The sequence below is a fragment of the Dermochelys coriacea genome, chromosome 23 (assembly GCF_009764565.3).
Source record: "Dermochelys coriacea isolate rDerCor1 chromosome 23, rDerCor1.pri.v4, whole genome shotgun sequence".
Taxonomy (NCBI): domain Eukaryota; kingdom Metazoa; phylum Chordata; order Testudines; family Dermochelyidae; genus Dermochelys; species Dermochelys coriacea.
This window is the reverse complement of record NC_050090.1, coordinates 9,055,667-9,081,449: the sequence shown is the minus strand read 5'-3', so window position 1 is coordinate 9,081,449 and position 25,783 is coordinate 9,055,667. Positions and strand designations below refer to the sequence as shown.

Below are 25,783 nucleotides of genomic sequence, written 5' to 3'. Positions count from 1 at the left end.
GTTGCCAAACAAGTTTTATAATGGGGGATGGCACTTCTCTTTTATGCAGATTGTCTACAGCGGTTCCTCATTTTCTATTCTGTTCCTGTGCTTTCCAGTGCTCTGTTACTTCTTCTAATTGTTTTGGGTCTTCTATGACTTGCCCTGCCAATTTCAAGGCATATTGTCTAAGCCAACTCACTGCCATATCCATTAATTTCAATATTTTACCCTTATTATTACTTTTTAAAACCTCTGCCTCTGCCATCGCTTTACATATTCCAATCCATGTTTCCCCATTATCCTTTTTGAACTCATATGGACCTCCTTTGCTGGCTATCCAGAGTGTCCAGACCTCATCAAACTCTGTGGAGATATTTAGGGAGGGGAGCAGAAGATTACCTCCCTCTAATTTATTAATATGTTTTTGATAGAGATGGGGTGAATTTCAATTCCCTTCAATATTGCCCAGTCTGGCATTCCCATGTCTGTATGTAACCTCTGATATCGAGGTTGTTTTAACATGATTTGTTAAATGTGTGTTTGTTACAGACATAAAATGTGTTCCCATCTAAGCACTGAAATAGCGTTAGGGTTCTGGGCAATCTTTCCTGGAAAAGACACATAAACTCCAGAACAACAGCAGGGTTAATATTTAACATACGCTTTTTGCTTTCACTTTCCTTGGTCAGAGTTCAGTCCTTTTATATTCAAAGTGTGTGATCCGTTCCTCACAGGCACATTATCAAATCCCATTTTAATCCCTTGGTTTTATTACCACTGGAGCCCCCGCATCTGGCACTGAGGGATGGAGAACCTTCCGGATTGTGGTCCAGTTTAATTCTCTGAAAAAGGTGAGAGCCTCTGCTTTAATTCCAAATGCTCTGCTTGTGTTGAGGGGTGTGGCTGCGTTCACTTCAGGGGAGTTCTAACTATTTACACTCATTGGCTTGGGGGGCACATTGAGGAAAAGGGTGCCTGGAATCTAAAGCTGAGTTTATAGTAGGAAGAGTGCTTGATAGAGAACTGGACTTTATGACCTCTCAAGGTTCCTTCCAGTCCTATGATTCTATGATTGTGATTCTTTGAACAAATGTAAAAACAAAAGGAGTACTTGTGGCACCTTAGAGACTAACAAATTTATTTGAGCATAAGCTTTCGTGAGCTACAGCTCACTTCATCGGATGCATTTGGTGGAAAATACAGTGGGGAGATTTATATAGACACACAGAGAACATGAAACAATGGGTTTTATCATACACACTGTAAGGAGAGTGATCACGTAAGATGAGCCATCACCAGCAGGAGGGGGGAAAGGAGGAAAACCTTTAATGGTGACAAGCAAGGCAGGCCATTTCCAGCAGTTAACAAGAATGTCTTGTTCAGGGGGGTGGGGTGGGGGGGAGAAATAACATGGGGAAATAGTTTTACTTTGTGTAATGACCCATCCACTCCCAGTCTCTATTCAAGCCTAAGTTAATTGTATCCAGTTTGCAAATTAATTCCAATTCAGCAGTCTCTCGCTAGAGTCTGGTTTTGAAGTTTTTTTGTTGAAGGATAGCCACTCTCAGGTCTGTAATCAAGTGACCGGAGAGATTGAAGTGTTCTCCGAGTGGTTTTTGAATGTTATAATTCTTGATGTCTGATTTATGTTCATTTATTCTTTTATGTAGAGACTGTCCAGTTTGACCAATGTACATGGCAGAGGGGCATTGCTGGCACATGATGGCATCTATCACATTGGTAGATGTGCAGGTGAATGAGCCTCTGATAGTGTGGCTGTTGTGATTAGGCCCTATGATAGTGTCCAGTGAACAGATATGTGGACACAGTTGGCAACAAGCTTTGTTGCAAGGATAGGTTCCTGGATTAATGTTTTTGTTGTGTGTGGTTGCTGTTGAGTATTTGCTTCAGGTTGGGGGGATGTCTGTAAGCAAGGACTGGCCTGTCTCCCAAGATCTGTGAGAGTGATGGGTCGTCCTTCAGGATAGGCTGTAGATCCTTGATGATGCGTTGCAGAGGTTTTAGTTGGGGGCTGAAGGTGATGGCTAGTGGCGTTCTATTATTTTCTTTGTTGGGCCTGTCCTGTAGTAGGTAACTTCTGGGTCCTCTTCTGGCTCTGTCAATCTGTTTCTTCACTTCAGCAGGTGGGTATTGTAGTTGTAAGAATGCTTGATAGAGATCTTGTAGGTGTTTGTCTCTGTCTGAGGGGTTGGAACAATTGCAGTTGTATCTTAGAGCTTGGCTGTAGACAATGTTCTTGTAAACTGCTGGAAATGACCCACCTTGATTATCACTACAAAAGGTCCCCCTCCCCCCCCACTCTCCTGCTGGTAATAGCTCACCTTTCCTGATCACTCTTGTTACAGTCTGTATGGTAACACCCATTGTTTCATGTTCTCTGTGTATGTAAAATCTCCCCACTATATTTTCCACTGTATGCATCCAATGAAGTGAGCTGTAGCTCACGAAAGCTTATGCTGTAATAAATTTGTTAGTCTCTAAGTTGCCTCAAGTACTCCTTTTCTTTTTATAGAAAGGGAGGAAGACCTGTGACAAAAGAGATTAATTAACTCTGTCAGGTAATCTGAAGTTATAGACAGCAGCAACCAGTTAGCAAATTGAGAGAGGATATAAAGGAAAACTTGTATGTAAAAACATTTGAAAAAGATTTAATTATTAGCTCTGAGTGAGGAGTGGTGCTTCGTGGGTTAAAACAGGAGATTGGGAACCCACACACCTGGTGTTTACCCTGGCTCTGAGAGGAGAGGGGAAGTTGTTACCTGCTCTTGCAAAACCTGAATTTGTTCCCCCAATGTCTTTTGTTTTTGTCTGCATGCCAAAGGGATTGCGGGAGTGCCCTTCCCTGCTGCAGTTAAGCATTTCTGAGCAACTCCATGAGTTAATGCATCAATTCTGGGTGTTAACCGGCTCACTCTTAGCGTTTCACATTGAAATTCTTTTTTATCCACTCCCCCACAATCAAGTCACACCTTCTGCCTGCAAATATGTTCTGTTAACTACTCCATTTTCTCCTTCATCTGATTTACCAATCTAGTGAAAGGATTGTTTGCTACTTCTCCCTCCTGTGCACTTACTTTTCCCATTCTGAGAGGCACCATCTGGGTATCGGTTTAGGTTTTACCAGAACCTGGCTCCCATCATGTAGTGATGGTGGCAGTATGGCGCCCCCTGCCCATGGATTGCTTGGTGGCTCTTGGTCTGGGTCATTCCCAATGTCCCTATTCCAGCAACCATGCCAATCATTCCATGTTTCATCGTTTAATTTTGCTCAGGCCACCTTTTTCCATTTCTGTCCCCATTCTTCAGGCACTGCACAATTACCTAAAGTTTGCTGTTGCCAAACAAGTTTTATAATGGGGGATGGCACTTCTCTTTTATGCAGATTGTCTACAGCAGTTCCTCATTTTCTATTCTGTTCCTGTGCTTTCCAGTGCTCTGTTACTTCTTCTAATTGTTTTGGGTCTTCTATGACTTGCCCTGCCAAATTCAAGGCATATTGTCTAAGCCAACTCACTGCCATATCCATTAATTTCAATATTTTACCCTTATTATTACTTTTTAAAACCTCTGCCTCTGCCATCGCTTTACATATTCCAATCCATGTTTCCCCATTATCCTTTTTGAACTCATATGGACCTCCTTTGCTGGCTATCCAGAGTGTCCAGACCTCATCAAACTCTGTGGAGATATTTAGGGAGGGGAGCAGAAGATTACCTCCCTCTAATTTATTAATATGTTTTTGATAGAGATGGGGTGAATTTCAATTCCCTTCAATATTGCCCAGTCTGGCATTCCCATGTCTGTATGTAACCTCTGATATCGAGGTTGTTTTAACATGATTTGTTAAATGTGTGTTTGTTACAGACATAAAATGTGTTCCCATCTAAGCACTGAAATAGCGTTAGGGTTCTGGGCAATCTTTCCTGGAAAAGACACATAAACTCCAGAACAACAGCAGGGTTAATATTTAACATACGCTTTTTGCTTTCACTTTCCTTGGTCAGAGTTCAGTCCTTTTATATTCAAAGTGTGTGATCCGTTCCTCACAGGCACATTCTCAAATCCCATTTTAATCCCTTGGTTTTATTACCACTGGAGCCCCCGCATCTGGCACTGAGGGATGGAGAACCTTCCGGATTGTGGTCCAGTTTAATTCTCTGAAAAAGGTGAGAGCCTCTGCTTTAATTCCAACTGCTCTGCTTGTGTTGAGGGGTGTGGCTGCGTTCACTTCAGGGGAGTTCTAACTATTTACACTCATTGGCTTGGGGGGCACATTGAGGAAAAGGGTGCCTGGAATCTAAAGCTGAGTTTATAGTAGGAAGAGTGCTTGATAGAGAACTGGACTTTATGACCTCTCAAGGTTCCTTCCAGTCCTATGATTCTATGATTGTGATTCTTTGAACAAATGTAAAAACAAAAGGAGTACTTGTGGCACCTTAGAGACTAACAAATTTATTTGAGCATAAGCTTTCGTGAGCTACAGCTCACTTCATCGGATGCATTTGGTGGAAAATACAGTGGGGAGATTTATATAGACACACAGAGAACATGAAACAATGGGTTTTATCATACACACTGTAAGGAGAGTGATCACGTAAGATGAGCCATCACCAGCAGGAGGGGGGAAAGGAGGAAAACCTTTAATGGTGACAAGCAAGGCAGGCCATTTCCAGCAGTTAACAAGAATGTCTTGTTCAGGGGGGTGGGGTGGGGGGGAGAAATAACATGGGGAAATAGTTTTACTTTGTGTAATGACCCATCCACTCCCAGTCTCTATTCAAGCCTAAGTTAATTGTATCCAGTTTGCAAATTAATTCCAATTCAGCAGTCTCTCGCTAGAGTCTGGTTTTGAAGTTTTTTGTTGAAGGATAGCCACTCTCAGGTCTGTAATCAAGTGACCGGAGAGATTGAAGTGTTCTCCGAGTGGTTTTTGAATGTTATAATTCTTGATGTCTGATTTATGTTCATTTATTCTTTTATGTAGAGACTGTCCAGTTTGACCAATGTACATGGCAGAGGGGCATTGCTGGCACATGATGGCATCTATCACATTGGTAGATGTGCAGGTGAATGAGCCTCTGATAGTGTGGCTGTTGTGATTAGGCCCTATGATAGTGTCCCCTGAATAGATATGTGGACAGAGTTAGCAACGTGCTTTGTTGCAAGGATAGGTTCCTGGGTTAGTGATTCTGTTGTGTGGTGTGTGGTTGCTGGTGAGTATTTGCTTCAGGTTGGGGGGCTGTCTGTAAGCAAGGACTGGCCTGTCTCCCAAGATCTGTGAGAGTGATGGGTCATCCTTCAGGATAGGCTGTAGATCCTTGATGATGCATTAGAGAGGTTTTAGTTGGGGGCTGAAGGTGATGGCTCGTGGTGTTCTATTATTTTCTTTGTTGGGCCTGTCCTGTAGTAGGTGACTTCTAGGTACTCTTCTGGCTCTGTCAATCTGTTTCTTCACTTCAGCAGGTGGGTATTGTAGTTGTAAGAATGCATGATAGAGATCTTGTAGGTGTTTGTCTCTGTCTGAGGGGTTGGAGCAAATGCAGTTGTATCGTAGAGCTTGGCTATAGACAATGGATCGTGTGGTGTGGACTAGATGACCTCCTCAGGTCCCTTCCAACCCTGGTATTCTATAATTCTATGATATCTTTTAATCAAGACTGGATGCCTTTCTGGAGGAAGAGCATTAGCCAAACACAAATTATTGAGCTCAATACAGGGGTAACTGGGTGAAATTCCATGGCCTGTGTTACACTGGTTAACTGCTGGAAATGGCCCGCCTTGCTTGTCACCATGAAAGATTTTCCTCCTTTCCCCCCCTCCTGCTGGTGATGGCTCATCTTAAGTGATCACTCTCCTTACAGTGTGTATGATAAAACCCATTGTTTCATGTTCTCTGTGTGTATATAAATCTCCCCACTATATTTTCCACCGAATGCATCCGATGAAGTGAGTTGTAGCTCACGAAAGCTTATGCTCAAATAAATTTGTTAGTTTCTAAAGTGCCACAAGTACTCCTTTTCTTTTTGCGAATACAGACTAACATGGCTGCTACTCTGAAACCTTTGAACAAATTTGTCAACTCTTCTTGATATTTTCCTCTTTTATTTGTTTGGTTGATCGGTCTGAGGGTTAACTAGCAGATAGAACAGACTGCAGAGGCAGTGGTGGATTATCACATGGGCCCATGGGGACAACGCCCAGGGGCCCTGGACAATTTTGAGGCCCCACAGGAGTGCTGGAACTCTGGCCCTGCCCCCTGTTCCTCCTCTCCCACCCCCCATCTCTATGTCCTGTTCCTCCTCTCCCCCTGAGGGCCTGTCCCCGGCTCAGTCAGAAGATGGAGCCTGTGGTAGGGAGAGCCTATTCCACCTGCCCCACGTAGAGCTGGCATTCCCACTCCCACACAACGCAGAGCTGGCTCAAGCTCTTCCCTCCCCCCGATTCCAGGCACTGTGCAGAGCTGGCCCCCAACCCCATGTGATGTGGAGCTGACTAGGGTTTCCAATTTTGGTTGGATGTATTCCTGGAGATTTCATCACATGACCTAATCTTTAATGAAACATTAATCTTTAATTCCTGGAGACTCCAGGCCAATCCTGGAGAGTTGGCCACCCTCAAGCTGGCCTGAGTCCTTCCTCCTGTCTGGAGGTGGCCTGTATTTCCCCTGCCCCATGCTGGCCCCAGCTGCACCCCCAAACATTCCTTTGTCTCCCCATAGGGGGGTGTGCCCCACTGTTTGGGGAGAACTGCCCTAGGCTGTGGTAAGAGCCACCCAGGGAGCCCAGGTATGTAGGGAGCCCCTGATCCTCCACCTGCCCTGGGCGGGGGCTAGAGGCCCAAAAGAAGCTCCTGACCCATGTCCCTGCCCAGAGCAGGTGGAGGGTCCAGGGCTCCCCACAGTGGCCTGGGCTCCCTGGGAAACTCTTACCACAGCCTGGCCTCTAGTTCTGGCTGGGTCAGGGGGCAAGGCCTTGGGGGGGGGAAGGGAAGGAGCGGGGGTGAGGCCCCGTGGCAGGCGAAGGATGCGGGAGGCAATGATCTTTTTGCTCAGGGCCCCATATATCTTAATCCACCTCTGTGCAAAGGTTATAGTCCAACTCTTCTGATGATTCATCTTTTCACTTCAGCCAAGTCACGTGTTAACAGCTTCGGCCTTTAGTGCCACCAAAAGAATGATACAATGTATCCACCATTTTAGAGTTCTTGAAATCTTCAGCTGTTGGTGTTCTATAAATCAAAATTTTGTTGTAATATTATTATTAATAATAAATAATACTAATAATAGACTGGTCTCTGTCTGATTGGCTCTATAAGGTTGTGTTACAATAACATGTACAGGTCAAATATATTTTTAAAAACTTCCTAAATATTTCTGGGGATAATAGCACTGTGCTCAGTTTGTTGTTACTCATGGGATTATGTTATTTGTTATGGCAGATGCCAAATATTCCAGAGAGTGTTCACAGATCTCAAAAGTTAGATACATTTGTTATTCTTCTGTTTAAAATCTTTCTGCCATACAACCAGAAACCAGAAACAATTCCAGCTGCTGACCAATCATACACCATGAATAATAAGTCGTCACAGACAGGTCATAGGCTAAAACAGGTTCATCTGATTTATTTGGTAAATACTTAAAAAAATAATAATGATGTTTGTTTGTTTTATGTGCTTAAGAAAGAAAGTGTATATTATGGTGAAAGGTGCAAATGGCTAGCACATTACAGTCATTGATGGATAATCCCCCAATACAAAATGCCCCACAGAAAAGGGTTCTGTGTGGTCAAATCAGTCTTCTTTGGCTTGTACATACACAGATACTCAGAGAACTTATTTTGAATTTACTAAAGAGGTGTATTTAAGGTCAATTAGTTAAACTGTATTAAACTCCCGTGTGGATGCTCTTATTCAGAATTAAAGTAGACTAAATTAAATCAAAATAAGGTCAAATTAAAGCCATTTGAATTCTCAATAAGAGCACCTACATCAGGAATTAATCCACTTTAAAAATGCAGTCAGATTATTTTTCCCGAGTGCCCCTATGTAGACAAGGCCTTGTGTCTCTGGCTTAGTCTACATTTAAAATTTAAGTTGGCATATCAACTGTGCTCAGGTATGGGAAAAATCCAGAGAGAGAGATACAAGCTTTTGATATTACACAGAACTCTTCTGCAGGTCTAGGAAATTTACTCAGAGTGTCACAGCTAAATGCACACCCCTAAGCAAGGGCACCAGAGAAAGGGAGGCCAAGGGGCAATGATCCGCCCACTTTTGAAAGTGGATGGGCGTGTTGTGTCCTTTTTTCACCACAGGCCCGGCCTCCAGCCTCTCATCTTCCCCTTGAGACCAGGCCCTCCAGCCAGGCTGGAAGCTGGAGCCCAGCTCGCAGCTGCAGGGAGCCTCAGACCCTCTACCTGCCCAAGCTATGGGGTAGTACTGATAGCATCTCCTGACCTATGTCCCCCCCAATACCGGAGCAGGTGGAGGGACTGCAGCTCCCCGTAGATGTGCAGGCAGCTCTTACTATGGCCTGGCAGCTGTGGCTCTTCAGACCCCAAGGACCTGCCCCCAGGCCAGGCTGGGAGCCAGAGCTGGGTCATGGTAAGAGCCATGTGGGCAACTGTGGGGAGCTGCAGACCCTCCACCTGCCCTGGCTGTAAGGTCCATGGGTGGAGACATGGGCCGGTGGCCACTCTCAGCAACCCCTCTGGATTTTGGCTTGGGGGCGGCACCTAGGGGGAAGAGGAGGGTCAGGGGTGAGGACCTCACTTTTAGGAAGAATCTATTGCCCCTGCCCCAACCTAGCCACCTGGTGTACACCCAGATAGGTCAATGGAAGATTACTTCTGTTGACCTGGGTACCATCACTCAGAGATGTAGAGCTCCTACATCAACAGACATACCCCTTCTGTCAGTGTAGGCTGCATCTGGGGGTTATGCTGGCACAGCCACAACGCCATAGCTATGCCGCTTTAGTTCCTGTAGACTAGACATGGCCTCAGGACAGTAGCACAAAAGACGGTAGATGCTCAGACTCACCTTCCCAGGTGAGCAGTCCTGGACTAGGGCTTTCCCACAGCCATGGGCAGTGCATGACCTGCTGGCTTGGAGATGCTACCCCTCAACCCCACCCATTCTGCCCAAAGTCCTGCCCCTTCAGTGCCCCCCACCAGAGCACAGAGCCCCCCACTGCAGTCGTCGGCCCCTGCCTCAGGCTAGTGACCCAGAGTGCCAGGAGGGTGGACATCACAGCCCCAGCCCCAACCCCAGCCCCTCTCCCACAACCCCAGAATGGCAGGAGGGCAGGCAGCATGCCGCCCCTCCCCCCAGACCTGGAGTGCCAGGAGAGAAAGCAGCCCAGCCTCAGGATCATAGGCATGGGAACTAGGGTTGCGGGGGATGCTGCAGCATCCCTGGGCTCTCAGCTGCCAGCCCCACACCTGGGGTCTCAGTTGCTGGCCCAGTGCCTGGGGTTCCAGCTACTGACCTCATGCGCCCAGGGCTCCGGCTGCTGCCCCGCACACTCGAGGCTCTTCTACAACCCCGCATGCCTGGGGTTCCAGTTGCCAGCCCTGCATGCCCGCGGTCCCAGTGTCAGCCTCAGCTATGGAGGGGGGGTGGTAGAAAAGGGGAAGGGGGCTGGCTTTCAGCACCCCCACTATTAAAAATGTTGCAATGCCATTGCTCAGGACAAGCCTGCCTGCCCCAGCCTGAGCTGGGGCCACAGCACATGGGAAGAGCTGATTCACAGCAGAGTGAGAAGCAGAAGAAGGTCTGGGGGTGCAGCGTGGGTGAGGCCACACCTCGCTGTTTGGGGAGGCACAGCCTTAAGGTATCCAGATATCCACATCCGATGAAGTGAGCTGTAGCTCATGAAAGCTTATGCTCAAATAAATTTGTTAGTCTCTAAGGTGCCACAAGTACTCCTTTCCTTTTTCCTGATTTTATAGGGACAGTTCCTATATTTAGGGCTTTTTCTTATATAGGCTCCTGTTACCCCCATCCTCTGTCCCGATTTTTCACACTTGCTGTCTGGTCAGGCTACACAGCCTCCCACCCCTATGATACAAGACGCCCATGTCCACAGCTAAAAACTCAGGGATTGGGGCAGACACAGGAGTCTATGAAGCAGTGTGTCTGGCGAGAGAGAAACAGAGGCCCAAGACAGATGCCAGTCAGGACAGGTTGGCAGTGCCTGGCCAGAGATTTCTGAAGAAGGGAGTGGTTTATGTTTGTTTGTTACCCCTGTTCCAGTTGTGTGCATTTAATAAATAAACAATATCACTGATTTGTCCTGTAAATGCAAAACTGTCCTGCTGGGCCCTGAATTTGGCAACCTTTTTGTTTAGTTTAGTTTTTTTTTTAATTTAGCTTTTAAAAAAACATGAAATAAAATAAATAAAATGAAACATGTGCCTATCCAAGGATCTGGGTTTCCCTGCCATAAATTACAAATAAATAAACAAAATTAGAAAGCCACTGTGGGTTAGGAAGCATCTTTTATTGGACTAACTTCTGTTGGTGAGAGAGACAAGCTTTCAAACTTACAGAGAGCTCTTCTTCAGCTCTGGAAAACCTAATGACAGTGTCACAGCTAAGTACAAGATGGAACAGATTGTTTATCATAAGTAGTTAACACACATTTCAAGGGACCAAAATAAAACAAAACAAGTGCTTATCCAAGGATCTGGGCATCCCTGCCATAAATTACAATTAAACTAATACAATTACACAGCCAGTCGAACATAAAATTCCCATCCAAGAACTCTGATTCCCCTCAAAAGCCTTTCTCTGCAGAACCTTGCAATGAAATGGACTGAAAGCTTCCACATATTATTTCAAATGGAAACTTCTTGACTTGCAGAATTGTCCAGTTCACATCATATATACAGAGGAGTTAGATAAAAAACATAAAAACTTTTGCTGGGAGGTTGCAACATAACACAACTTTATTACTTAGCTTTCAGAAGGACAACACACATGAAACCAAAACCAGAGAAAGACAAAGCAGGCTGCTCTCTAAAAACAGAGAAGTACAACTCACCCAACCTTAGCCAAGGCTGACTGGTTGCACACTGACTCTGATCCCATGCTTCTTTACCGAGCCCCTGCCTTCAAGCAGGACCAGGAAAACCCCTGAGAATGTAAAGTCAGTGATCATAATGTTAATGCAGTTTTCTATACATACATCATAAGAAACTCATTATGTTTTGCTTTCTGCCTTTCTCCCCTTACTAGGCTGATGGTGTGGAGGGACGTGTGCCTTTACAATGACTCCAATTCAGCAAACCATCACTCTTCAGTAAAACACATGCTGAACTTAAAAGGGATTTATGTGGGTAGTTTGCTGAACAGGGGCTTATGACAGATACTCTCTCGCCTTTTCAGTATCTCACTGTTTTGACTCTGATAAATCATTCTGCGTATGAGGAAGGGCAATGAGTACACTGATATCTCTGCTATGAGGGGCTAACTTCTCTCCCAGCTTTCTCCATTCAGAATTCCCCTATGTATATTTCAAATCCTACCCTAAGGGCCAAATGACCCTGTATCAAAACATTTTATTGTGAATAATATTGTCAATGTCTAGTGCTTTTCCAATGGACTTTTTTCATATGTGACACAGAATTACATATTATTTTCAATGAGATACAAGAGAAAGAAGTAGGTTTTGGCTACACCTGGCAATTCTGACAGCACAATCTTTAGCACCACAAGATAAGCCTGAGGAGTTTCTTGGTTGTCTGCTCTAGGAGAACATTCACACACCTCAGTGTCAGGTGACAGAGGAATGTGACATGGTATCAATATGTACCACATCTTCTGCACTGTGTACTTAATGAAACAAATGGGCATGTCAGAGCTGATAGTAAAATAACTAAGACACATTGAGACTGGTGCTGAGGAGATTGCTGGAAGTGCAGCAATAAACATGGTGTGGATATCAAAGTCCATGAACGACTGAGACAGAGGACAGACAGGAGGGGAATGGGGGTGGCCAACAATGTAATGAGTCAAAATCTTCCCTGGAGTAACACCATTGAGTATCTGTGTTGAATTTGGTCCAGTGGGTCTGTTATGTGCACTCCATTTGGGAAGAAACAGAAAGTCCTAAACAATATTCAGAGCCTTAACGTCCACCCAAATAGCACGTATATGAATGGTGAGTTTAGAGTGAAAGTTTTCTTGGTGAAAAATACCACCAGGAATCTGCAGAGACAATCTGCAGGAACAGAACCCCACTAATTACACTTCACTCTGCTGCCCTCACTCCCGTGGAGTTACACCTCTCTCAACCAGTGGTGGCCCTGGCCAAGAGCTTCAAAATGGACTGGGCATCTTGGGTGCCCAATTCAAGAGACCTTGAAGAGGCCTGAATTTCACAAACTGCTGAGGAGCCCCACTCGGAATGTCAGGTCTTCTTAAGGTCTCTCAAGCTGGGCACCCAAAATCAACTGTCAGTTTAGAAACACTTGGCCATTACATTCATTAGAACTGTTCATGGTGTAGAGTACCAACCCGCATGAGTCAAGCCCACAGTGTCCATGTTTAAAGAAGGCTGAGCTCAGCAGTACAATCATCCTCAGACAGCAGAACCCACAACCCCCTCTGACTACAATGCCAGTCATTTCCCTCTCATGTCTTTAGATTTTCACAGTCAAATTACATCTGCTTCCTATGTGGCTGAAACAGGGAAAAGGTTGATATAATTTGGACCTCAGATTTAAAAATATTAAGCATCAGTTTGTTTCTTCAGATATTTATCTAATTTTTCAGCAAACTGGAGATTGGTTTGTGCAGTGTCACAAATTATATAGTTTTTAGAAAGATATTTGGACTCAGAAAGTAACACAGACATGACAACAGTAATTTAAATTTAAAGAAAGACACATTTGACAATGTAGGGCTTGTCTACATGGGGATTCTGAGGAAAATTAACTCAAAATAATAGTTTGCTTAATCCATTTTAAATTCACACATTTTTCCACTCAGAATAATTTTTTGAGTACCCACATGTATTCAAACCCTTTTTTGCTGATAGCTTATGTAGATTTTTTTAATGACTTATGTCTTTAAGGATACGTCTACATTACAATAAAAAAACCTACAGCACCAAGTCTCTGAGTCCCAGTCAAATAACTTGGGATCGCTGAGCTATGACTGCGGGGCTAAAAATTGCAGTGTAGACTTTCAGGCTCAGGTTGAAGCCTGGGGTCTGAGACCCATCCCCTTCATGGAGTTTCAGAGCTTGGGCTCCAGCCTGATCCCAAATGTCTACACTGAAATCTAGAGCCCGCAACCCAACCCTAGCCATTTCCATAGTGCAAGGTTTTTATTGCAGTGTAGACATACCCTAAGGCATAGGACATGGTAATAGAAATCCTAGAGACACTGATGAGTACAAATGGGCAGGAAAAGTGCTGGATAACCCTAGTGGAGAATTTCCGCTCCGTAGGGGAGTAAATCCTCTAGCTTTGAGCTTGTGTTGCTGGCTTGCATGCCACCCCAGCTCCTGCAGTGTATGGCATAGGGGCATGAACTGGCATGTCTTGAGCATTACAAATGGCCCTTTGGGGCCATAGCTAGGAAAAGCCCCAGAGCTGGCATAGAACTGGTCTCCAAATTAGGGAGTTGCAACCATTTCCTTTGTTCTCCCCACTGCCACATCACCAAAGTTTGTCCAGCTGGAACAGGATGCAGCTAAGCGTATATCTATGCTGCAGTCACTGGGTATGACTACAGCTCGAGGGAACATGCCTGAGCTAGCTTTAATCTCACCAGCTCAGTTCCTGGAGTAGAGCGGTGAAGCTGCAGCACCACTGGCTAGCCCTGGGAGTAATTATCCTGGGTTCTGGGCTGGTTCATACAGCCTGGACCGAAGCTTGTGCTGCTGCAGGACTGGAGCTAGTGAGATTAAAGAGCTCACAGGCAATGACTGCAGTCTGGACATTCCCTGCATCTCTGGCCCATTGTGCCTCAGGGAGAGTCAGTGCTTCCAGCAGCCCTGGAGAAGGGAGGGCGTTGTGTCACGCTTGAGCAGCAGTGGTGTTGCAATCACATGGCCGTGCCCTTCCTGAGCACTAGGACTATGATAGTGAATGGTCCTTTCACTACAACAAAGGTTCTCACATTAGTTGGGGATTGGTCCTACTTTGAGCAGGGGGTTGAACTAGCTGACGTCCTGAGGTCCCTTCCAACCCTGATATTCTATGATTCTATGGTGATCTCACCACACACATACTCACCCCCATGCTGGAGGGACACATTGACACCTTCCCATACTGTTCAGCTTTCCTTGCATCATACAGTGACACCAGAGAAGGAAGGGAAGGAACAGTCCGATGTATTTCAAGAGGGAATAATGCGAAATCAGTTGTCTTGTATTTCTGAGCATCTGTTTCTATTTTGATTGCTGCTCTCATTTCAGATCAGTCCCTGTGACTCTTCCCACATGAGCTACCAGAGGCATGGAGCTACGGGGACAGCTCTCCAGCGGCTTGTTCTGTGTCATACTCCTAGCAGCGATTACCTTTTCAGGTAAAAGCATTGTCCATAAAACGCATCTCTGCAGTACAGAATCCCTGGGGGGAGATGCTGAAACCTGCACAAAGCTCCTGCTGGTATCTGTGTTTCAGCAGAGAGAATGATTTTGTTTGTGTTACTGAGATACGAACAGGTGAGTCAGGAGGCATTTGGGGATCTGGTCCTAGACGTATCTGGGTGCTCTCAGCTCCTCCTCAGCTCGGCATCTCACAGCAGGTTCTCAGCACCTTGCAGTTTCAGAGCCATTATTAGCCCTGGTTTCTCCAGTGAGGTGCTGACCTGCAGTCAGTACGAGGTGGAGCTGTGCTATTTGTCAGTTCTGGGGATCTGCCCCAACTTTAGACATCAGGGAAAGTTTGCCATATTTTTTGTCTTCCCTGTGCTGATGTCTAGTCCAAAGTTTCTACTTTCCTGGTCTACCTTGTCAGTAATTTTCTGTAAATCCTCCTTGGTCAATGCTATGAGATCAATACCATCTGTGAAGCTAAGGTTTCTAATAAGAAGAATAATCTTAGATCAGTTTCATCTGACAAAGTGGTATTCACCCATGAAAACTCATGCTCCAATACGTCTGTTAGTCTATAAGGTGCCACAGGACTCTTTGCCACTTTTACAGATCCAGACTAACACGGCTACCCCTCTGAAGCTTAGATCCTTATTACTCTTTAATTTATGAAGATAGATTCCTGTCTTACCACTTGGAATTCATAGCTATTACAGACACCATCGATTTTATTCTGGACAAACCCTCAGGGTCCGATTACAATGTAGCTGGAGGACTGATTGTAGCAAAGGTAGGAACACCTGTGGTAGTCTGACTCTATCTAGCCTGGTTAAAAATACCACAGAAGGCAGAGCAGCATGAACCCCTGTGTGAGTTAGGAATTTGAGTATGTACCCAGTTCCAGGAGGGCTTATACAACTGAAGTCCATGCCACCATGCATTCATTACTCTTTTTAGCAAGACTAGCTGGATTGAAGCTGGCACTGACACGTCTACTGAGCTGCAATCACAACTCCAGTTGCAGCGTGGACACTCCCTCATTTAGGTTTGCTTCTTTCAGAGAGTTTTGAAGTCATCTCCTCCCCAACTGCCACGGGGATCGTCGGCCAGAATGTGGTCTTACCCTGCCAGATCTCCACCAGGACACAGCCAGACAATATGGAAGTGCAGTGGAAGAAAATTATTCAGACACATATAGAGACTGTCTATGAATACAGAGCTCAGACAGGCCAGGATGTGCCAGGGCAGAAATACCAGGGCCGGACTGTGCTGTTGAAGGATGGATTCTCCTCTGGGAATGTGTCTTTAAAGCTGAAGAACATCCAACCAGCTGATAGGGGAACATACAGCTGCATTGTGAAGTCTAACGAGTGGAGCGCTGATACTGCAACCGAGCTTAAAATTGCAGGTTAGTGATTTCATTGGGCCGGGTCAGATTTTGCCTGTCCATGATGCAGATGTGCAGTGCAGAATGGGTACAACGAGCCTTGTCCCTCTCTGCAACCTGTATAAAGGCCAGCCAGAACTCTAGTCACTGTCCCTCATGGTGCCCTGAGGGTGCTGAGAAGGAGGCAGGCTCATAGCTCTGCCCCACATGAAACAACCAGTGGAGCTGCCAACAAGCTCTGCAAGGGGCTGCAAGCTGCATATAACAGCCTGTGCACACCTAGGAGCTCTGGGTAGGACAACTCCCCACCGGCCCTTTACTCTAAAAACTGTGCCTGTATGGAGCAACTGAGTCCTAAATGCACAGCGTATGAAACATTGGGCCTGATTTTTAGTCACACCAAGGACTCCTTTTGCTGGACTGGCAGTGTAAAGGGATCTTAAAGTTAGCAGAAAGGGCCCCCTGAGAATAGGCCCTGGGCAGCTGACTTAATGGTTTTGCTCTCACTCAGCACCCAGCCTCCAACAGAAGGGCAGATTGGGATGTGTCAGGCAGCTGGGCAGAGCACAATGCACCATGGATATACACTGCTTACCAGGGCCCATGGGGACCAGCTGCTCTAACTTACACCAGGGGACTGGGCAGGCCTTACCTGCCCCAGAATACAGAAAGTGTGAAGGTGGTTTAAAGCCGCTTCTCTCTTCCATCCTTGCCCCGAGTGCAGGGATTAGGGAGTGCAGAAACAGGCCCAGCCCTCTGAGATCCCTGTCTAAGGGCTTCTTTACACTTCAGTGTAGACTCACACTACAGCGACAGGAGGGGTTCTCCCATCATTGTAGTGAATCCATCTAACCGAGAGGTGATAGCGAGGTTGACAGAAGAATTGTTGCATCAACCTAGTGCCAATGGGTTAGGTCGGCTTCACAGCATCCCTCAAGGGTGTGGATTTTTCACTCCCCCAAGCAATGTAGCTGGGTCGACCTAACTTTTGAGCATAGACCTGGCCTGAGTATTGGCATTGGCATGGGGCATTTGGGAGCCCCATGCAGCCATAGAATTTGCCATTTATGGTAGAGATGCGCCATGATCTGCAATCCCCAGGAGAAGTAAGTGAAGCATTTCTTTGAACTCCAGTAGGAAAAACACAGAAATTGAGAGAGTGTCCTGAGTTTAAAATAAAACCATAACAACAGGACAACGCTGTTTTCCTAAAGATAGTCCCTTCCTAATCTGTCTCTTCTTGTTTTAGCTGTTGCCTCCGTGTCCATTGACGTGCTGGGTCCCCATGGCCAGGGGATTGACCTAGCCTGCAGGTCAACAGGGTGGTTCCCCAAACCTGAACTCCTCTGGGTTGCAAAGGGTGGGCAGGATCTGCAGCCTGTAACCAAAATGGAGCAGGATCGTGAACTTCTGTTCAGTGTTCTGAGCCGCGTCACAATCCCGGGAGAGGAAACTGGAGAAATCAGTTGTGTTATGCAAAACAGCCTGCTGAAAACAGAGAAGAAATCTGTCATTCTCCTCTCAGGTGAATCCTCTGCATTATGCTTTAACCTTGGAGCCCCTTCTCTGTCCATCAGGCTCTAGTGCTGTATTATGGATATAAGAATGTGGCAGAACACAGCTTCTCACCTAATTCAAAAGCATGCTGCTTTAATACTGTTAGAAGGGCCCCATTGTGTTAGGTGCTGTACAAGTAACTAAACTAGACAGTCACTGCCTCAGACAGCTCACAGGATAGGATTAGAACAGGAAGAAACATTCAAAAGTGTGAGCTGGGTGGAAAAGGCAACAAGAAAAGATTTTGCCTGCACTGTGACTTTGTGGAAAAAGCACTGGAGATGTGGGTTCTGTTCCCAGCTCTGCCACTGGCCTGCTGGGTGACCTTGAGCAAGTTGCTTTCCCTCCCGGTGCCTTAAACAATGACGTTGCTCTCCTTTGAGATCCACTGATAAAACATACTATGTAAGAGCTAGAGATGATTATTACTAATAATCAGTTGTCTCAGCTCACCACCTGTCTCACTGTCCTGGTGGCTTATTAGAACTTGGATAAATTAACCAGTTGTTTAGCAGGAATAGGAGACCCACTTCTAATTTTTATTCTCACAAGGCATCTCTCTCTAAATCTGACTCCCATTCACTTGTGTGTGTGCTAACCAGCAATGGAGACTGGACAGCTTCAGAGTCCAAACTGGTGTGAGATAACACCCAGTCAAATATGTCAGGAATCAATATATTGAGGTACAGTTCCCCCAGCGCAGAACGCCAAAACAAGGCTTATGAACCACATTAGTCCTATGTAAGTCCAAGAGATCTTGAGCTGACAACCTACCTTGGGGTTAATGTCACCTCTAAAGAATGTGCAGGGATGTTCATTGATCACTCAAGGCAGTGGCTGAAACGGATTTTCTTGATCTTGTCGTGTGAAATCTAGAATCAATGGGCCAAATCCTCAGATGGTGTAAATGGTGGTAGTTCTACAGACTGCAGTAAAGCTGTGCTCAGTACACTAAATGAGGATCTGACTTCCAATGGAGAGGGACTGATTAACATCAGCTGGGAATCTGGTCCAGTGTCTTTATCATTGCCCAAAATTGCTGAGGATCCAGGACCAGATTACAATGCTCTCACTAAAAGAAAAGAAGTACTTGTGGCACCTTAGAGACTAACAAATTTATTAGAGCATAAGCTTTCGTGAGCTACAGCTCACTTCATCGGATGCATTTGGTGGAAAAAAATGCATCCGATGAAGTGAGCTGTAGCTCATGAAAGCTTATGCTCTAATAAATTTGTTAGTCTCTAAGGTGCCACAAGTACTTCTTTTCTTTTTGCGAATACAGACTAACATGGCTGCTACTCTGAAAAATGCTCTCACTGACACTGAATAGTACAATAATCTAAAGTTAGTCCCATCGGTTTGAAAAAGTAAGATTCAATTTACTGTGAGAAAGGTGTGAGAAGCTGGTCTACAGAAAATAGGCTGTACAAGAGCAGGAATGACTCTGGGATATCCAATCTGACAGCTCTTGCTGAAGAGCTAGATTATCAGGTAGTGTAAATCAATGGCAATTTACACATATTCCAGGTCTAGCTGATACTCTGTACTGCAAAACCAGTCCACTCCTGAGCTTCACACACCCCTGGAGCCTGACTCATTGTTCCTAAGTATGGAGAAGAGACGCATGTTTCCAGGGTGACATTTTTTATATATTGTTTTCAAAGGTGATATTTTCCCTCATGAACCACCATGGCTTGCTGCATTCTGGGTGTTATTTACTTTAAACCTTCTTGCAATTGGTGCCTGTGCAGTTTTCGGATATAAAGGTAAGTGCATTATCTGCATGTTTAAAGTCTATCCACAAAGGGGGAAGTAATAATCACAAAATTATAATCAATTGAAACCCAAACATCAAACTAAATTGAACTACTACTAAATTAAACGACTGTTTATTGGTGCTCAGAAAGACTTCAAGATTTTATTTTATTTAATTTTTTTTTTATGTTTGTTCATCTCTGATGAACATCTAGCACCAGAAGAAGAAATTTTAAAAATTGTCAGTTCTGGTATTTTGAAAAGGAGTACGGAGGTTATTTTACCTCTTTATTTGTCACTGGTGTTACCACTGCTAGACTCCTGTGTCCAGTTCTGGTGCCCTCAATTCAAGGATGTTGGTAAATTGGAGACAATGTGCGAAGAGCCACAAGAATAGAGGATTAGAAAATATCCCTTATACGGATAGACTCCAGGAGCTCAATCTGTTTAATTTAACAAAGAGAAGGTTAAGGGGTAACTTGATTGCACATTCTAGGTGATTAACCACTAGAACAATTTACCAAGGTTTGTGGTGGATTCTCCATCACTAGACATTTGTAAATCAAGACTGGGTGTATTTTCCCCCCCTAAAAGAACTGCTCCAGTTTAAATAGGAAATTTGGGGCGTGGGGAGATCTAAGGCCTTTGTTATACAGGAGGTCGGATTAGATGATCACAGTGATCATTTCTGGTTTTATAAGCTATGAATTTCATATTGAATAAAAATTAGGGAGTAGCAGCACAATCCTGTGGCCTGATCCTGGAAAAAAAAAAATGACCGTGCATAGTTCTTGCTACCATGGATAGTCCAATTAACTTCAATGATATTACTAACAGTACTAAGCATTACACTCGTGAATGCAGCTTGGCATAATTTTTTTAATTAATTACTTTCATCAAAATATGGTTCTTTTTAAAATGGATTATTTTTACAAAAACATTTATATATTTTCAGAATTTTCCAATTTTCAGATGGATCTTTAAATGATTAAAGCTAGCCTGTTATTTGTTTTTTCAATTTTTTGCCATTTTAAAATGTAATGTAATTATTTATATACCAGTTTTGATTGGTTACTGAGACACATGGTACATTTCTTTTAATATTGTAAAATTTCATATTAAAATACTTCTGCATCTGACCACAAAATAATTTTGTTTATAAAGTATTTTGATCAAAAATATGGAAAATAAAAAAAATCCTATAAAACAGCAGAATGGGAAAATGTTCTCATATTTGCCAAAATGTCGGATATATTTTTTTACATTTTTCAACCAGCTCCAAATACAGCTTCTGTATTTAAATTCTTCCTTCTGCCAACCATGTATAGTATGACAAATGTACACTGTATTTATGTTTCCTAACTGAATAACTCAAGAACTTTGGTGAACACCTATTTATTAGATTTTTTGGGCACCCAAAAATTTACTTAATTAACCAAAGTCTTTGATTCTTAATCTTATAGCAAAGCAGAAGTTTTCTCAGAAAAAAACAGAAGAAGAAGATAGTTTAGTAAAAAAGGGTAATATATTTCTCTTTCTTAAGTTATGTTTAATATGTTCATATTCAGTTTTGATATCTGTTTTAATGGGAATGAATCTTTCTTGCATGATATATATAGATATAGATATATAGATAACACTTGATCTCCTACCATTGTTTAAAGCTTCTAATAAAGTTAGTAAATAAGACTATTCATTTTTAATATCTATTTTGCTCATAAATTTAATCAAAGTCTATTTCTTCCTGGGAAATCTGTCTCCATTGCTGCTTACATGTTATAGTGTAAGGCCTGTACATCCTGACAGCTTCCCTTAAATGTCTTATGGCATCAAATAAATGTCATTAAGCCAGAAGACAATGTGTCAGTCATTGCACTGATCTCAAGGTAGATATGTAAACATATGCTTATCTCACACGCCGTCTATGATTTTCGTCCTCTTTCTGTATCCCCATCTATTTTTACCCCTTGTTTTGTTAGATCTGTTTTATGGGCAGGTCCTGCAAAACTTTATTTACCACAATGCCACACTCCCACTATGAAATCAGAGAGGTCTGAGATTGCTCAGAGTTCTTGAGCAGTATTCCCAGAGGCACAAAAGGGAAGGATAATGTATCCCAACCCTGGGAAAGGGACAGAGTTTAGTGGACATATATGGGTTAATCTTACCACCATTGAGTTTGATGGGAGTTTTGCTACTGACCTTAATGAGACAGGATGTCACCAACAGACAGTACATAATCATTGCTGTCTCCCCGGAGGCTGTGTGGTGCAGTGTGATGTAAGACTTGAGCGACCTCGATTCTGTTCTTGGCTGTGCCATTAGTTTGATGACTGACCTTGGGCATATCACTGATCTGTGCCTCAGTTTCCCCAATTGTAAAATGGGAATAATAACACTCCCCTCCATTGTAAAGCACTTTGGGATCTAAAGATGAAAAGCACTAGATAAGAGCGAGGTATTATTTTTATTGCTTTCAGGGTCCAGCTATGCTCCCTAGCCACAGAGTCAGGCTAGGCCACCAAGCTCAGTTTTTCCTGCCATAACCCCACAGTTTAGTCCTAAATGTGGAGCAAAGAGCCAAAATGAGAGTTATGGTTCAGAAGCAGGAAGCTTGAGATAGATTTAAATACAGAAAGATTAAGATGCCACAGTTGCAGGGCAGCTGCACCTTTGACCCCTCTATAAGCTCTCATGGCTGTATCTTTTCAACTGACAGGCCCGGTGCCCTCACTCCTCTCAGGCTGGAATCCCGTTATTCTCCCACTCACAGACCAAGTCCTGCTTACCATTAGTGTTTCCTTAGTGGGTCCAACTGGGTTTGGCCCCTGCGAGAGAATTTTTTCTGGGACCTGTGATCAGTATGAAAATGCAAAGACTCCAGACAGCTCCTTCAAAACCACATGTTGTTTGTTGACCCATAGGAAGATAGCATTCAAAGAGAGACAAATAGAGTTAGAAATTAATGATGTAACTGATAACTTTCCTGTCAAAGATAATCTCCAAGAACATTCTGTGAGGTGTTTTGAATCTACTGTATATTACAAATCACTACATAGTTGTATAGTAACATATCATTCTCTCTCATGGTGCAGATGGAGAGATTAAGACCTTGGAATCAGGTACAGTAAAAATTACTTTCACGACAGAAAATTTCAGATATGGGTTTTCACACTATTATTAAATAGAAACAATGAGACATAAATACTGTGACATGTATCACAGAAAGAGCAACAGAGTCTAGGAGACTCTGGGGTAGATACCAGGAGAGCCATGGCTGTAATTCTGGGTCTGCCATTAACTCCCTATGTGACCTCACACAAGCCACTTCCCCTTCCTGCCACAGCTTTCACATCTCTAAATAGGGATAATATTATTCATCTGCTTGCAAGGAATGTTGTGAGGATTTATTTGTAAAGCCAGATGGGTGCAATTTCTTCCTATGCAAAGAGCCAGTGCAAGACCTACATGCCACTCAAAATAGGACTTAAGCGAAACTTAATTGACATAAGTAGTGTATAGGCATCATGTGGGCCCTCTACACTGGGTTGATTTCACCTGAGATAAGTATTATAAGGGCTTGTCTACACTTACATTTTATAGCACTCCAACTTGCTGGCTCAGGGATGTGAAATATCATCCCCTGAGCGCAGCAAGTTTGAGCACTGTAATGTCCTAGTGTGGACAGGCTTCCAGCGCTCTGAGCTATTACCCTCATGGAGGTGGATTACCAGGAGCTCTGGGAGAGCTCTTTCCCAGTGCTCATGTGCAATCAGACTCCCGCGACGGCTCTTTGAATTCTGTAGTTTAGATTTAGCCTTAGTGTAAGAAACCACCTGCCATTTGCAAGAGCAAAGAAAAGCACCTGACAGGGGAGAACAAGCATCTAGCTCTATTCCTTATTATTAGTATTACTGTATTTTAACTGTAGTCTCTTAAAAGCACCTCCACAGTATCAGAAATTAATTGGAAATCTTTCTTTGCAGCTAAATCCACTTAGCCTTTCCTATCACAGACTAGCTTATCTGGGAAATCAGTGGCACACATATATTCCACTTCAATGGGGGGGAAAAAAGAAGCAAACAAATCCCTAAATTAAAAATTAGGCAATGTTCAAACTTTTAAATGTAAATAGGTCATGGTCTTATCTACATTAGAAAAAGTTTTGCCAGTATAGCAATCTAGTGGCTAAAGGTATGATATTGTATGAGATTGCTGGTAGTGTAGATGCCATTACATTGGCAAAAAAAAAAAGTGCTTTTGCTGGTATAGCTTATTTTACTTGCTGAACCACAGTAAGCTACTTTTTTTTTTGCCAGCATAACAATGTAAAAATATCACTCCCCTCACTGATATTGCTGAACCAGTGAATTACTCTAGATCTGCCCTATATAATATTATGTCTACACTAGAAATGCTACAGTAACAGAAGGGGTTCTTCCATAGCTGTAGTAAATCAATCTCTCTAAAACACAGCAGCTAGGTCAATGGAAGAATTCTTCTGTCAAACTAGCACTGTATATACTGGGGCTTAGTTCAGCTTAACTATGTTTCTTAGGGGTGTGAATTTTTCACGTATGTGACACAGCTGGGTCAACTTAACTGTCTAGTGTAGACCTCCCTTAAATGTAACAATTGGTTGTTTACCACTTTTATTGGGATCATTATTTTTGCCTTTTTCTATTCAGAGAATCAGTATATGTATTTCTCAGGATGAGCTGAAATTTCTGTTTTAAAATATCATACTGGTAATAAAAGCTTTTCCTTTTTCCTTTTACAGAGTGTCAGGATCTACGGCAAACACTTGGTAGGGTTTGTTTTACGGTACATAATTAATATGCAACTATAACTGTACAATATAGATTGAATTATGGGTAATTTGGAAACACAGGTATGTAAGGGGATTCTAGGGATATTATCAAAAACAACAAGAAGTCCCGTGGTACCTTAGAGACTAACAAATTTATTTGGGCATAAGCTTCTTTAGAGATAAATTATGCAGTAAACTTGCAAACAGTCTATCTTCTCCTCCCTACATCCTTACTCTCAATGTGCGATCTAAAAACTAATGAAAAAGTTTCAACTTGAGGACTATAACTAATCATATCATTAAAACTACTGAACTGAGTTCCTTCAGATTTACTTTAGTAACTCCTCAACATCAAGCTATGTTTAAAGATTGTATTCACTGTTGTGGCAAGGCGTCTCCTTCACATCACTGGACTCTGCACTTTCCCATTTGGTGGTGGGAGGGTGGGAGAGGGATCCTCACTCCAGACAGATGGTGTTTGGGGGTTTATTTCTCACTATTTTCCTGTTAGGCTCAGGGAAAGCCCAAGGTATGCTCTTGCACCAAACAAAAGAAACAAATTCACAACATAAAACAAAGGGGAATGCCTTTCCCTACCCTCTTTCTGGTAGAAGATAGGATGGTCCTTGTTATTGGCCACAGTGTGGCCTATCCTTCCCCTAAACAGGCAATCAGGTAGAGGGGCACAACCTTCCACCCTGGAGAAGTATTTCTCCTTGCTGTCCCTAGCCAGCACAGCTGGTTTCCTCTCCCTCACTCACCAGAAGAGTAGTGTTCAAAGCAGGGGCGACTCGTGGAGGGGCAAACTGGGACATGTGATGCCCCATGTGTCGGCGCAGCACCCGCTGATCCCTCCCGTTTTTTTGTGGTGGCCCATGTGGGCCCCCCCACTTTTCCAGTGGTGCCCTCCAGACCCCAGTGGCACACGAGGCTGCTGGTTCAAAGGTCTCAGGTAGCCTTTAATTGGACTCAGGTGTCCCTAGTTGACCTGAGGTAACCCCTTCTCAGCTTATAGGGAAAAAGGGCCTTTTTCATTCTGGGGCTAATACAGCTGCCTTGCATCACCCTCTTACAGTTGTCCAGCCTTACTTTTTCACACTGTACTGTCATTTGTTGTATGTGAGAAATCTCATTTGTATTAAAATACATGTTATTAATTGATAAACAATTTATAATCATGTAAAGGGAGTCCGTATTTTAAAGCTAGAGCACCAGAAGAAGAGCAAAACTAGCCTTCAGCTTTAATTCCACATTACCTGCAAGTAATGCCTGATTTATCAATCACACCATTGCAGTAATGATACTGATATTTGTACTAATATTTTGTATAACTTGCATATAATTATAGCATCCATTATCATAGCATCAGGGTGCATTAAAGTAAATTAAAACAAATATCTTCTGTCCTTTTAGCTGCCCATTTATGATAAACCAATTCACAATAAATCTGTCTCTGAAGAAAATAACAATAAATATTGTCAAGGGCAAAATTAGCTATTGAGTAAATTTTACATTTTCTGTGCCAAAGGCATTGCTTTTACCACTATTACCCCAGGGATTTGTCTAAATTTGGTAGATTTTCCCCAGTCCACCTGTTGGAGGAAGGTCTCTCACTCTTAACATAAAAATAATCTGAGGAATAGCCCAACTCCAAGCACAGCCACAGAAAACTCAGGGAAAAAATATGACTTTTCCCCTCTTCTTGGAGAGGAGCAGAATTTAG

At 43.5% G+C, this 25,783-nt stretch overlaps 1 protein-coding gene across 1 annotated transcript in view; it reads left to right on the top strand.

Annotated features, from left to right (window-relative positions):
- The first annotated feature begins 678 nt into the window (after positions 1-678).
- Positions 679-25,783, top strand: part of LOC119847302 (butyrophilin subfamily 3 member A1-like) — a 34,566-nt gene continuing 9,461 nt past the window's right edge. The window contains exons 1-9 of the mRNA XM_043501286.1: positions 679-833; positions 4,053-4,168; positions 14,430-14,541; positions 15,612-15,959; positions 17,188-17,463; positions 19,160-19,261; positions 20,714-20,770; positions 22,346-22,372; positions 24,031-24,057. Of these exons, the coding sequence (XP_043357221.1) occupies positions 14,472-14,541; positions 15,612-15,959; positions 17,188-17,463; positions 19,160-19,261; positions 20,714-20,770; positions 22,346-22,372; positions 24,031-24,057 (907 nt within the window). The 5' untranslated portion in view covers positions 679-833; positions 4,053-4,168; positions 14,430-14,471. The remainder of the gene's footprint in view (positions 834-4,052; positions 4,169-14,429; positions 14,542-15,611; positions 15,960-17,187; positions 17,464-19,159; positions 19,262-20,713; positions 20,771-22,345; positions 22,373-24,030; positions 24,058-25,783) is intronic.